Source organism: Acomys russatus, chromosome 3, assembly GCF_903995435.1.
Source record: "Acomys russatus chromosome 3, mAcoRus1.1, whole genome shotgun sequence".
NCBI classification, from domain to species: Eukaryota; Metazoa; Chordata; class Mammalia; order Rodentia; family Muridae; genus Acomys; species Acomys russatus.
In genome coordinates this window covers 48,164,942-48,180,002 of record NC_067139.1, presented here as the reverse complement: position 1 = coordinate 48,180,002, position 15,061 = coordinate 48,164,942, and the positions used below count along the sequence as shown (strand labels likewise).

General features: G+C 41.3%; 1 protein-coding gene across 1 annotated transcript in view; it reads right to left on the bottom strand.

The window, feature by feature from the left end:
• Positions 1 to 3,753: 3,753 nt before the first annotated feature.
• Synpr (synaptoporin) overlaps positions 3,754 to 15,061 on the bottom strand; it is a 315,387-nt gene continuing 304,079 nt past the window's right edge. Inside the window, exons 5-6 of the mRNA XM_051139857.1 lie at positions 9,503 to 9,694; positions 3,754 to 5,422 (exon numbers count right to left, since the gene is read on the bottom strand). Coding sequence (XP_050995814.1) covers positions 5,165 to 5,422; positions 9,503 to 9,694 — 450 coding nt within the window. The 3' untranslated portion in view covers positions 3,754 to 5,164. The remainder of the gene's footprint in view (positions 5,423 to 9,502; positions 9,695 to 15,061) is intronic.

The window sequence follows — 15,061 nt, the reverse complement described above, 5'->3', positions numbered from 1 at the left end:
ATTCCCAGTATTCCCATTTATAAGAAATTGAAGCGATAATATAGACTTCCATACATTATTCTTCCAGCTTCTCCTAGTGTTGACATTGTATATAGTACAATGCCAAAGCCAGGAAGCAGCTAAAGGAGCAGTGGAATCGGGTCCTTGGCTCGTTACAGGAAACCCCATGTTTCCCACCCCTCTTAGAATGAAGTCTCTTCCTGTGTCCAAGGCCTTCCAGTACTCTCTCTCTCTATTCTCCACTCTTCAGCTCCCATCTCTGCCTCTTCCCTTGTATGTCCTGGAACCATCAGACTTGCTGTTGCTAGTTGTCCTGAATTGAAAGGCATTGAGTGCTTCCCCACCCCCCACCTTAGGTTCCCAGGTACTCCTCTCTGCCCTGATATGTTCACCTCATGTCTAAGTCTTTCTTCAAGTCTCATTTTAAAATAATGTCCCCAGAGGTTGCCCTTGCTGCCTTCCCATTTCCCTAGCCTTTGCTTCTTTTATCAGTAGCATCAATCAAATCTATCCATGCACATCTTATGTGTGTTACTTGTCTCTTGTCTGAGTCCTCTGATCTTGAGGTACAAGGAGAAGTTTGGCCTGTAAAAATCTCAACCTTGCATCAGTTTTGAAGTAGATTTTCTTCCCATTGCATACGTTAACTTTGCACAGCCAATCGCTTCAAAGAATTGAGCATCACACAGTTTATTAGCTTTCCCCACATGCCATCAGATCATCTCTTGTCCCTAAACTATGTGGGGAACATGAGAAGTCCTGTTTCATAGACAGAGTAATAACAGTAACGGCGATGACCAGTGGAGGAGGCAGGGTGGCGCTTTGGATTGCGTTCTCATGGTGAACCCCTGGCTAGCAGCCACAGCTTGAAGGAGTCCCTGCTCCTGTTGACAGTGACCTCCATCATGCAGGTGCCTCCAAGACTTACTTTTTTCCCTTCATTATGTTCACTTTTCCAGGAATTGAGATTGTGGTAGGAATTATGTCCGGTTCTTTTTGCTGGCCTATGGTCTGAAGTGTTTGGTGTCTATTGGCAGGTGCACCTGTCATTAGTGTAAAGTCACCTTCATTGGGCAGACTCCACCAATGGTGGCTGCCAGTGGGTAGGTTAAAGCTCCATTTCTCTTACTTCTTAAATCTCAGAATATCTTTCGCAATTGAAAAATAATTTTGCGTGGGGGAGGATTGCACATGTGCATGAACATACATATACATGTGAAGATGGAGAGCAACTACGGGTATCACTGCTCATTAGCAGTCCACATTGGGTTTGTTTGTTTGTTTTATTTTTTTCCACCTTGCTTTTTGAGACAACCATCATACTAGGCTAGGCTGACTGGCCACAGAGCCTCAGGGATTGCCTGTTTCTACCACCGTAGAGCTATGATTACAAGAGTGCTCCACTTCTATATGCATTCTGGGAATTGAACTCTGGTCCTTCTATAAGCAGTTACTGCCTGACCTACACCCCAGACGCACTTTCTGCTCTGCTCTGAGATTGTGTTGGGACTGAGGTTCTCCTGTCTTCATCAGCAACACCACGGAGACACCTTTTCACTGTTGCTGCATTTCTGGTTTTCACTCTTTCCTTGTTTCATTCTCCCATTTCATACCTTGGCTGGTTTCCTAGAATCCCCTTCAAGCTGGCTGCTTTTGTCTCTGGCTCTAGTTTCATGTGGGGAGTGCCGAGATAAACCTTTTGGGGGACCATAGGAAATGGCATGTGAGGCGTCAGTGGCTTCTACGGCTTTTTGAACAGTCCTGATGCACTACACGCTGTTGATCTACTAGGGACTCATAACACACTAATGAAGTCTCAAACTGGATCTGAGGGTAGGGAAGTGACTGCTTCCTCCTTCTTTATGGAAGTATCCTGAGGTGACCTCTTCCCCACATTTCCTCATAGCTACACCAACCTGATTGATTACTATTGGTGCTTGAGGTTAGCATGGGATGCTCTGATTGGCTCTTCAGTCATAAAAAGGCTTATACATTGCCTAGCAAAGTTAGATCTGCACCTTGAGTGTGGTCTCTGGAGTCTGAGTCCCAGGATTCTGTGTGAGCTCCTATGCTTCTCATCCCCTTTTCCCCAGTTCCTGATCCACACAAGTTCATAGGTCCCACAATGTGGACACTGTGCATTGTATTCTAGGAGTTGCTCTAGTTCCTTTCATCCTGGTATCAATTTTCTGAGTTTGTACTCCTCGCCTCAGGATAGATAGGGGGCAACCGAAAGAATGAGAAGTTGTCTTCACAGGCACATTTGCTGACTTCGCAAACCCTCCTACATGGTCCCCAGAGTACTAACTTTCTTATACTTCCACATTCAGGTGCTCGTACACTGTGACTAAGGGAAAGTCACAGGGCTTCGAAGAAATTGCTGGGGAAAGAAAGAGGAGTCAGGAAAATGGTATGTTGGGAATTCTAACTTAGGTGGTCCATTCGCCGGGCCCCCCTTGCTATCTGTGTCCTTCAATTCCCCAAGGAAGAAAGTCTGTTATCATTTTGAAATAGTCAATGAGCAGTGAAATTAAGAATTCACATTAACCCTTGGTGGTCCTAGGCCTACCGACTATCCTGATTACTCTTAGTTTTTCTTCATCTATAAAGGCCAAACCTTTGTCTCATTCCTTGAAACCCAAAGGAATAGCCAGTTCAGTGAAATCCCTGTTTAATTAAGGCAGCATTCTAATGTCACTCTATAGTAGACTAGGAAAGCATGTCTGTATCTCAATCATAGAATTCTATTTATCAGAGCTCCCAAAGAGCTTTGGACCTGTGACAGATTGCCTGTCTTTGTGGGATATGAGCTTTGGAGAGCTCATGACTGTGCATGAAGAAGTGGCCACTTTCTCTTCCTGAACTGGGCTGAAAGAAGCTAGTTACTTAATTCAGCTAGTTACCTAAACAGTAGGGCAGAGGAGACATGGGCCTATGACAGTGGCCCTACCTGCCACCCACTATGAAGCAGATGATCTTAGCATTGGGGGGGGGGGAGGGGATAAACCTTCCTTCCTCAGTATGAGGAAGGCTTTCTGTTCTGTCTCCTCTTGCACTACATTGTCCTCACCACAGCTTCTGAGATCTGTTCAAAAAACATTTTTCAAAGCACTAATCCTCTACTGTCTCCCACCGCATCCTAGCAAAATCCTTCAGGGTCTACCTTAAGTTTCTTTCAGATAAAGATAATAGTTCTAATTATAGCCTCCAAGTAGTTCTTACCCCTGCACCCATAGGCATGCTCTCTTGCTGCGAAGCCTTCCTCAGTCTTTGTGTTATGGTAGCTCCATCTACCCCTCTTGTCTCCTACCATCAGAGCTAAAGTTTGCCTGCCTCTACTTGACTGTGGCATGCTTCCGTCAGCCCTGTCCTTCCTTAGTTTGGTGATGCCCAGACCTAAAGCTCCTTCACCCTTTTCCATGACTAGCTCAGATATTGTGGATGCCTGTGCCTCCATCACACACAGTGTAGAAAGGGTGTGGATATTTTAACACAAGTTTCTCCTAATAGAATGGAGGTTTCTTACTATAGAGCCTGTTTCTACTTTGATTTGAGTTGAACAGTGATAGGGATTTAGGAGGTTAGACTAGGGGAGAGGTTAACTAAGCAAAGAACACCAGGATCAGGAAGCAAAGGGGGGGTGGGGGGGTCAGGAGACAGGGACAATAATGTTAGAAGCATTGCATTTAACCTTGATTCTCTCATTGTTAAAGCCAACGGGGCCCCGAGGCAATGCTTCTTCGTTGTTCAGCCAGATTGTATGCAACAACTTTATTGAGGTCAAAGAGATATCACAATACAGATTTACCCAGCAGGATTTAAGGAACTGGTTACAGACAGTATTCAAGACACAGGCTATTTTGTGCTAAACTGTTTGCAGCATCATGGATCACACAAACAATCTGTACATCAGTTACAACTTTATCTAGAAACACAGATTCTTAGCTTGCCCTTCTTGTTGGGCCCTGTTGTTTCAGTTGTGTTAAGATGATGGAATGAAGATTGGCATCTTCTAGATAATGAATATGCTCTGGACCATCTTTCATGAGAACCCTTTATGGGCTAGAGTAGCATAGGGAAGCCATTCTTAATTTTTGCATACACAAATCTACATTAGTAATTCTGTTCAGGTATAACTTGAGATTTCTAATAGTTATATTCAACAACATACTAGATTTAAAAATAAACAAAATTAAACATTTGACTGGTCACACAGGACTACAGAGCACATTTCTTAGTATTTAAACTATGGTGTCTAAATCTGCATCTTTGGATGCTAAGAAAATGCCACACTATAAGCACAGGGTCATTGGGCCTTATCAGTCATGGCTCACAGGATAAGAGCCACAAAACACCATAGAAAGTTACAAGAATGTAAATATTTCCTTAAGTAAATCGGATAAATACTTGGCAGTTACCATACAGAACACAGATTGTCTACATAGGGAAGGCTCCCAGACCTTAGCTGAAACACGTTCAGAACATGGGTAAAGTCAGAGAGACAAACCTTGCAGAGTCTACAAAGTAGTACATACATGTCTGTAAACACCTGCTTAACAAGCTTATGATGCAAACTGAAAACTCTCCAGAATACAGTCAAATGTTTATAGTATGAGAAAATGCTTGTTCATGCATTAAATCATATAAACATTGTTTCATCAAGTGAAAACAGTACAGAATAATTATCTAAAACAGGTTTACAGTCCTAAAGGGCCTAAACTAAAAAATATTAACACATGCATGATGTTGTAATTCATCAAATAGTCTTCTAGAAACCATTAAAATCTCTGTTGCATCAAAACGCATAGGAAAACTCAATACTATTTAAGTTACTTTATGCATATTACGTACTAGAGACTTTAAGCTACAAAATGCTTCTACTTTTTTCAATACACATACAAAATGACCATAAAAGTATCTGTGCATTTAACAAGGTACTTCCTGGTTACCATCTGTAATGAATAATGTATCTCCTCCTGGCATCTCATCTCTAAGTACCACTTATCACCACCCAGGCCTTTCTGCATTAATGAGGACTACAGAGCTCTGATTTGCATTCAACATTGTTTGCATTAATAATTGATGGAAACTCTTAGAAAAATTCTTCTGCTACTGAAATGGAAGGTGGTGAGGCTCTCGCCAGGGGAATTTGGGTGACACTCATTTATATCTGATTGTTAAAGGAAGTGGGGCCAGTAGGCTGTTGGCCATACTCTTCAGAAGATGGCCCCAGACTCGCCTGCTGGCTGTACCCACCACTTGACCCATAGCTGTCTTGGTTATAGCCACCTTGATTATAGCTGCTGGAGTGCTTCTCCATGGGGTCTGAAAGGTATCTCTGTCCCGAGGAATGCCAGCCAGTCTCCTTGAAAACAAACCAAATGTTTCCAGCCCAGAGGATGAAGTTCAAAAACCCAAAGACCTGAGGGAGGAGGATCAGAACAAGAGGTTAAATAGTGAGAGAAATGCGAGAAGGAACCATACCATTTTCAGTGACTTTTTTTTTACAGTGGCATGGGTGACTCTTCACTTTCATTTTAAGTCTGTTTAAAATTTTCACTTGGAGCCACTATTTGATTTAGGATTCCTGAACACTTTCTATAGGCCAGGCACTACATGAAGAGTTTTTATATATTGATTCCCTTAGTCTAAGAGTTCAGTGTGATTATATATGTCTACATTAAAATATAGACACTTATATATGTCTGTATTAAAAATGAGAAAACAAAGTTCAGCAAGAAAAATAATCTGGGTCAAGGTTGTATGCCTTGGTAAGGACTAGATCTGTGATTCAACTCCATTCCGTCTGCTCCAGAGTCTGAGCCTCAGCAAAGCCATCTGTATCTTCACAAGTTATCCAGTCTTGATTTGTATAAGGTAACTGTCAAGTCACGTATAATCGAGTATTTTGAGTTTAATAATGGTGCATTAATTGATAAGGCCCCCGTCTCTTTCAGGCTAGATGTGCTCCTTGTCCAAACAACTTGGTTCACAAAAGCAGTGCATACGCAATGCACAGGTGACAGATGAACAAACTGTGTTTGCACACAGAAGCAGAGTCTCTGAAGGGCAGTACTTCTACCCCCCTCCTTCAGAAGTAAATGCTAAAACCATATTACAAACGTGGTGCAGGATACAGAAAGGAGGGATTTTAAAAAAAGAAATAGGCGTGACATTATGGAAATTCCTCTTTTTCTCATGAACTATGCTAGCAGGTCAGAGGACATGTGTTACTTCCTCAGGGCCAGTGGGTCGCTGTAGACAAAACTGTTTATGATTGCAAGGGGCTTAGGTAAGAGTTTCCTAACATATTGATTGTTCATTGGTTGACTAGGAAAGAAATAGCATATTTTAACAACTGTATTGGGGAAAGGCAGCAACAGCGTGATACAAATTGATGACATTAGAGTATATTTGATTACCAAACCAGCATAACGTTGTCCAGTTAAAATGGCTTCTTGATTAGCTTGGGGTGGTGTGTGTGTGTGTGTGTGTGTGTGTGTGTGTGTGTGTATGCATGAGTGTGTGCATGTAGAATGCTGGTGTATTCAACATGCAGAGACTTAAGGGCTTGGATCAAGACTATTGCAGTATTTTAATGTATTTCAGTATTTTAACAGCAGGTATTTCTCAGGACCACCTGACAGCAAGCTGATTACCAGTGAAATGAAGGTAATATTTCGGTCTTGGAGGATAGTTGAGACTAATCAATTGGATGTATATAAAGTTGACACATTAGTAAACACTAAATGGTATTAACAGCATTGGGGAACCACTGCCATCATGGTGGTTAGACCCAGAAACACTTTTTCAAGATCCTGAACACCACGGCCCTGTATCTGTGATGTCCAGATACCTCACTTATATTTTAGGGTTACCATGAAGTTACAAATGGCAAAAAAAAAAAATGATTTTGTTACCACAATAGAAAATATTTATCATTTCTTGACCCTTTTCCTCGTAGAGATAAAGGTGTGTATGGTTCCTTCTTCAGAACTTGCATTTGCCCAGCAGGGTGACTCTGTGAGACATGCTTTGACTTACACAATTCCTAAAGCCCTTATCAAGGGCTGATGAGAGTGAGGTGGACACGTGACCATGGAGGGACCAATGGGACGTTCTCATCCAGACATTTGTAACTGGACTTGAGTGAGGTAAGCTCAGTCTAAGATGAGTCCTTTAAAAAATATTTATTACCTCTCCCTCTCCTTCTCCCTCTCTCCCCTCTCCCTCTCCCATTCCTTACCCCACCCCCAACCCAATCCCACCCTCTTGCTGTGTGTGTGTGTGTGTGTGTGTGTGTGTGTGTGTGTGTGTGTGTGTGTGTGTGATGCATGCGGAGGTCAGAAGACAATTCGTGAATCTGTTCTCTCCTTCCTTTTTGTAGATTTTGGGGATTAAGTAAGTATGGGCAGTGAGCACCTGCACCCACTGAACCATCTCATTGGCCAAAGAAGTTTCTTTGAAAGGAAATATACATGTAGAAACTGCAGGTTTCTCCCATATGAACAAGAAAATCATTACTACTCTATTTGGAAAAGGAGGATGACATAACAGACATCGTCTTCCAGCAGATGCACACACAGAGGAAGGGACAGAGGGAAGAAGTGAAGAATGTGAAAGGCCTGGCTTATTGACTATCTTCCAGCCCACAGCCCTGGATTCTGCTCTAGGGGGAAAACTTCTAGTTTTTCTAATTATTTTTGGGTTTTGCTTGAGCTTAGTGCAATGTGCCTTGAAGGCAGGTATACTTGTAATTTTTAAAAAATCCATGTTGATTGATTAATATCCTTTCCCCTGTGACAGTAAGACATAGTTCCTTTTCCTTGCAGTGTGAAGTTTTAGTTCAAGAGTTTGAGGTCCATCCTGGAACTTTTCCACTGGAGGTGAAAAACAGGAGGTTAGGTAAAAAGTTCCGATGGCTCGGCAACTCAAGGAGACAGTATTTTGGTTGTCTGCCATCAGGAGTTGAGGATCTGATCCAGATTCTCCCATCCTCATCTCTTCAGGTCTCAGCAGTTCACGATATCTTTCCAAAACCTATCATTTTCATGACAAAGTTGGAGCCAGTTTCTATTTGCAGTCTGGATATGTCAAGGAGCACCGACATCAGTCCCAGACAGGGGTCTAAAAAATACTTTACACTTGCTTTAGTCAGTCAGTGAGCTGTTCTCCTAGAACTGTCAAGGACATAGTGGCAACCCCACAGCCTCTCCGTTCACACACGCACATTGCTGTTGGGTGTAGGTGAGTGTATTGCTCTCCACGGGTGAGTCTGGCAGTTTCCTAGAACACGAGTGGAATGGACAAGGGCACGTGGGATGTCATAACTCACTAGGAGATGGATTATCAAGCTACCAGGTGTTGAAGGCACATTTACTTGCTTCTTTAACGTGTCAAGCAATTTTCTATTTGTTCTCTTGAATTTTCAAATCAAAAAATCACAATTATTTGTCCCTGCCCACAAACAAGTTAGAGAAACATCTGTATATATGTTAATAGGTGCTTCAAAGCTGTTGCTCACAAGTGTGGCCAGCAATGTGTAAGAGTGTTTGTGAGATCCAGGGCACGGCTCAGTTCCATGGTTCCTAGTTCATGAAGGCGAGATTTATCAGGAGCAGTGGCGCAGCCCTTGCCCTGCTGCACTGAGTTCCAGAAAGCCGGCAGAGACACAGGTTAACTTGGCAGTCAAGATAATTATTCGTAACTTTTGTTGCGGAGCATTCCTTTAGTGAACACAGCTGAGCCTCCCACTGCTCAGTAAATGCTTCTCTTGGCTGATATTGTAGCTGGTCTCTATCAGATGCAGCTTCTGGCTGTGGACTGACATAATTGCTTACACTTACAAGTTAGGAATACAACTGAGCCTCTCTCCCACTGTTAGTATTCCTCCTTTCCTGTACAGCCCAGACTGGTAATGAGAATATTTGATCTTTCACTACTTTAGTGCATCTTTTTTTCTAAGCTGTCAAGCAGCTAACCTGGAGTGGGGAGAAGATCCACAATGGTTTTAAGCACCTTCTCAAGCCATGCGTTTCCTCTTGCACCCTACTATGTCTGCATGTTTTCCCCCAAGCAGCTTGCTATAATTTCGTGTGCGGCTTTAATAAAAAATTTTTTTTTCTTCTAGGAAACATCTGAGTTAACAAATCCTCATTCAGCTCCTGGCAGGCTTCTGCCTTAACATTTAGGTTTTATATCGGCTCCAGCTTAGAATTTTCCCTTGACAGTCATCTAAGCTACAACTGCTAATACCTGCTGGGTTTTCATTTAAAAAAAAAAAAAAAAACTGTAATCAGCAGCATTGTAGTGTGTTGGGTTTGACAATGAGAATTGTGGAGGCTAAAATATCATCTTACTCTTTCAGGGAGATTTTCCTCTTTTGATTGACCTAGTTTGGGGTCAGAAATGTCCACAGTGGCTGGCTTTCGGGTGTTTTCTCTTAAACAGTAACCATCAAATAAAGACTTGGGAAGTCAAGCCTGGAGGAGCAGGTACTTACCACAGATGTGTTTAAGCTGGACATGACAGGGCTGTGGACAGCCATGCATTTGTTGGAGGGCTGCTTGCAAGCTGACATCAGTAACAAGACTTCCTTGGGATCTGTTGCCACTTTGACATCAGACAGTCCTTTTGCCCAAGCAGATGAGCCCACCAACCACAAGAATGAAAAGACTACAGTGACGATAAAGTCCTGCGCAGAGAGAAAACAGGAGAATAAAACAGATCCGAGTTCCAGAAACAAATCTATTAATTTATGCAAATACTATTTGTATTTTTGAAAAATTCTAAGTTTCCAGAGCATCAGGACCTAGATATTCTGTCAAAAACAAACAAGCAAACAAACAAAAGCAACAACAACAACAAAAAATAAAGTTTTGTGATGCCGTGTTTAAAGAATTATATTGCTATCTGGTTTTTGTTTTTTGAGACAAGATCTCTCTTTGTAGTCCAGGATCTCCCTTATACAGAGCAGGCTGGCCTTGAACTCATAGTGATCCTCCTACCTCTGCCTCCCCAGCGCTGCGCTACCACATCCAGCTCTATTGTTATTTATTGAAAAGGTGCTCTATCTCAGGAATGACTCAAGGACTTTATAATCCTTATCTTGTTCCCCAAAGCATCCCTATTTGCACATGGTAAAATAAGTCAGAGAATGGTTGAAGCATGTCTGAGATTCCACATGTGATGATGGCATTCTAACTACTGACTCCCAAGTTCTTAATTGCTGTGGTGTTCAAACACTTAGAGACATTTATTTGCCCACTGACAAAGATTCCTGGGTGGCAATATTTTTCGCTTACCTATTTGTTAATTTAACAAATGTGGGCAGTAGCTATTTTATGCCTGGAACTGAATTAAGTAAGGGCAGTACTAGCTGTTATATATTTGTTGATGAGTATAGGCTTAGAATTATGTTTACAATTATCATGTTATATGGTATATAATTTTTGAGACAGAATCTTTTTTTGTAGCCCTATCTGTCCTGGAATTCATTGTGTAGACCAGGCTTGCCTCAAAATCATAGAGATCTGCCTTCTTCTACCTCCCAGAGGGCTGGGATTAAAGACATGCTCCACCATACCCTGGCTATACTATGTTTTTATACCCATTTTATATATGAGGAAACTGAAGTCCAAGACAACTGAGTTACAACATAAAAAAAAGTGGCAGAGCCAGGTCTAGCTGACTATGAAAACTACCTGCTCTGTCTGCAGAGAACAGAATCTTCTTTGCCATTATCAAGCACAATGTCTATGATATTAGGGCACTGCTATTTAGGAGAAAGGTCTCCACAGCCAGTGAGATGTCTTTGTAGGCAAAAGCACTTGCTACCAAGCTTGATGACTTGAGTGACTCTCAGGACCTACACAGTAGAGGGAAAGAACAGACTCCTGCATATTACTGTTGGAGCCTCATATGCTGTGGTGTGTATCATGTGTACACATGAAGACACACACAAATAAAATAAATGTAGTTTCAAGAATTAAAGAAATGAACATAGAGAGATGTCTCTGAACGTCTGACAGGGGATATTTGTTACATCCTCTCTGTCAGGGTGTGGGGCAGGTGTGAGTCCTAACCCTAGGCTCTTTTGACCCTAATATGAGAAATCTTAAACCTGCTATATTGAAGTGTGATTACTTAAAACACATCATGCTTGCTTACATAAAATAATAAAAGCAGTAGGCAGGAAAGGAAGCTAGCAGATGTGAAACACCAACAGTCTTCTGAGCCAAGCACTCCACATGTTTTTCTTTTCTCCTTTGGGACATGGTCAGTTTTGCCTGTATTGCCCTGTACACAGGGGCGCCTGCATGACTTTTCAAAAAGACTCATGGCCTGTACTGGGGAAGCCATTACACTCTAGTGATGTTGTGTTCTGTAAGTCTCACAACTAAGATTGGCTAAATCTTTGGAGCAACTATTCTTTTGCTCCAGAGGCTGTTTTAGGTTATACACATCACTGGTTTCCACTACTTCAATGTTACCTCAACAATATCAATGGCCAAAATGTTATATTTTTACAGGGGTTCTAGGATAAGGGGGTTCCCTGTTTCTGTTTACTATACCCATACTCTCTCTTATTTTCTTTTCATATCTAACCATTTTCATTCTGCGTTGTATATAGTATTGTGAGATGTCTTAAGTCCCTTCTGGAAAGATGAGGAGATTAAAAGTGCCATTAAATAAATATAGCATTTACATCTGTCTTGGCATTAGTAAGAACAATCACACCTAGTGATTGGATATGAACTGAGTGTGTCAAGTCTATGAACTTTTTGTTCGTAGCCAATGTGGTACTTTAGCTCATCCTTCATTTTTTCAGGCAACCTGAGTTTACTCTTACATATTATAGGTCAATAACTCTGAAAGAAGGGTCACCAAGGTAAAGTAAAGTTGTTATCAGGGCCATCAGGCCTTTTGGTAGTCTCTAGAGAGAATGCATACTCTCACTTCTCTTTGTTAGTTAAGGCTGTCCATCTTCACTGCTCATAGCCATTTTCTGTGTTCAAGGAGCAACGTCCAGTCTTCTTCCCAACATTGCATCACTCTGACAATGACTCCTCTGTCTCCTTCTCACTTTTCAGGCCTCCTAGTTACATTGGGCATATACAAATAATTCAGGGTCTCACTATTTTAAAGCTCTCTTAGCAATCTGACTTCTATCTGCAATGAAAATCTTCTCTTGCCATGCCATGCAATACAGTCACAAGTTCCAAGGATGAGGATGGGGACATCTTTACGGGGCTATTATTCCACCTACATAGTTGGAAATGTTTTGAATCTAAGGATTAGTTGGAGAATAGTTGGCATTTTAATGATGTTACATCTTCCAAGGAGGGAATATGAAGTATCTGATTTAATTCATATATTCAAATAGTATGGTTTGGATAATGTGCAACAGTCTTGAGGAAACTCTTACAGGAGATAAGACCATGCAGGGCACTGCCATTCACTGTAACATATTGTAAGGCCCCATAGTTGTTGTATAGCTCAAAGTACTGGGCAGTGCTCTCCCTTATTAATGCTCATCACAATTAGAGACAGACTTGTCTAAATGCTAGTAGGATAGTATGGGAAAAACAGTAAGTTTCTGTCCATTTAGCAGAATAATAGTTTTAGGTTCTTTCTTGGGGCCTAGGTTCTTGGCTTGATAATGGTGTAGATTTCATCTTGTGGATTAGGCTTTAAATCCTATCAGAAAGTGTTTGGTCACTCCAATGACACATGTGCCACTATTGCACCCATGGATGCGGTGTCCTGCCAGGTCAGTTGTTGATATAGTTTTCAGGGTTCACAACTGGGTAAGATTGATCGTTAGGTTTCTCCTCCAGTACTGTGCATAGCACCCACAGAATCTATTCAGTAGGGGTAAAGCTTCCAGGCAAGTACCCATTTTATTTCTTCTTGTTCTGACTCTAGTATCTATAAATTCTCAATCAATAAATACATTTGTATAGGATTCAATGAGACCTTTCAATTGGATAATAGAGAAAACTATGTCAAACTAACATTTACCGAACACTTATTATGCACTAAGTGTTATTCCAGATTCTTTTGGATTAACTCAGTCCTGATAACAGCACTGTGAAACGCATGATAACACATGTTAATCCTGTTCCTGTTTTGTACTGATGTACCACGGTGTTAAATAAATTGCCTAAAGCCTGAGTTAATTGATAGAAGAGGCAAGATTCTAAGCCTGGCCATCTGTCTCCAGGGGCTGTGGGCTTGACTGCAGTATGCTACTTCTAACATCTGCTTTAAGAAGATTTTTTCCTACTTAAAGCAAATGCATTAAAAAGGTTTTCAGGAGTCAGTGAGAAGGATCAGTGAATAAAGGTGCCTGCTGCCAAGACTGATGACCATGTAGCTTCCCCCACACAGTGGGAAGAGAGAACTGACTACAGTAAGCTGTCCTCTAGCCTTCATGGGTGCATTGTAGTCTACACATACACACACACACACACACACACACACACACACACACACACACACACACAAATAAGAATGAATAAATGAATGAAAAAAGGATATATATGGATTTTCAAAATCCGTATTTGAGATTCTGCTTAAGTTAGTGAAACACTTTTCTGCGGAGGAATTAATGTCCTTACTGAATTCAAAGATCCATGTCATTGGACTAAACACAGTGCTTTTTGGCACCTGATATGACATATTATCTCCTAGGAATACACTGTAAATAAAAAAAGAGGCCACATAATTTATTTCCTGCATAAGTTAAAAAAGCTCAGTTCTGGAACTGGTCAGATCCAGATTTGAATCCTTAATCTTATACCTTCTTGGGCAATTTGCTAGTCTCCCTAAGGCCACAATTTACCACTGTAGGCTCAATAAGAGCATCTTTTCATGGGATAGTTGGAGGATTTAATGAGTTACTGTAAGCAATGTTTATCACTATGCCAGGAAACACCAACTTTAACAATCACCCATAAAAATAACCATGACAACACTGACAATGCAAACAGCACGCGGCTATGAACAGGTGATGTCATGGCTACTCACCTACCTTGGGTGACTTATCTCTATGCAAATGGAAAGCAGAGACATTAATTTTGAAAGTAGAGATTTTGAACAGGGTACTACTGCAATAATCCCCCAAAACTTGGAAACTAGCTGTGTGTCTTATGATGGGGAAAACAATGCTCAGCCATTTACAGTAATTGTTCTATGTGACTATGAATGTGTATCTATTCCCAGCATGATGAGTAGAGCATTCTTAGTGTGAGTCCAATGCTGAGCATACATTCTCTGCTCAAAACCTGCCTGTGACACCTCCTCACTGAGAACAAACATCAAAGACCACACAGAGGGTCCTAAAGAAGCCTGAGCTGGTTGTTCTTCTGCTGTGAATTGCATTCTTGACCTATCCTTTCATCTCTCTAGAAAACACATAAGGCTAAGGGGGCTTGCTTCCTTTCACCTTAAAAATCACTGCTTCAACTTTAATATGCTCAGGTACTGCCTTGCTAAGCACATATGTATACAATTTCCCTATTCATCTTTTTAATTTTAATTTTCTTATTTTCTAAATTTCCCTTTTAAGATCTGGTGTTTGATTTCTGCAGTTTTCTTGGTTTGTTTACCCCCAAATACAATGTACACATATTATAGGAGACTTTCTATAATGGGAGTGACTGGAAGACAAGGTGCCTGTGGCAGATAAAGAATATATTAACTTGAAAGTTGTTTGTCTTTTTCTGGCTTTCGGCATAAACTAAGTTGAAGGCTACCTTGCAGAGAAGGAGACATAGGTCAAACAATTGACACCATTTTCCACTTATTCTCCAGCTTCCAGCTGAGGCTCCCCTGAGGACAAATCCAGGCTAAAGCCAGGAGGTGAATACAGACATAAAGTTATTGTATAATTCAAATGCTGACTTCTGTATCCACCATATCTGGCCGCAAGCCTTGTTCTGAGAATCTTCTGTCTCGATGTTGTATAAACTCTTCTCCCTAATTGTCCCCTGATATCCCAATAAAACAGCTTATAGCCAATTGCTGAGCAAAGGAGAGACAAGGGCTGGACTTCTTG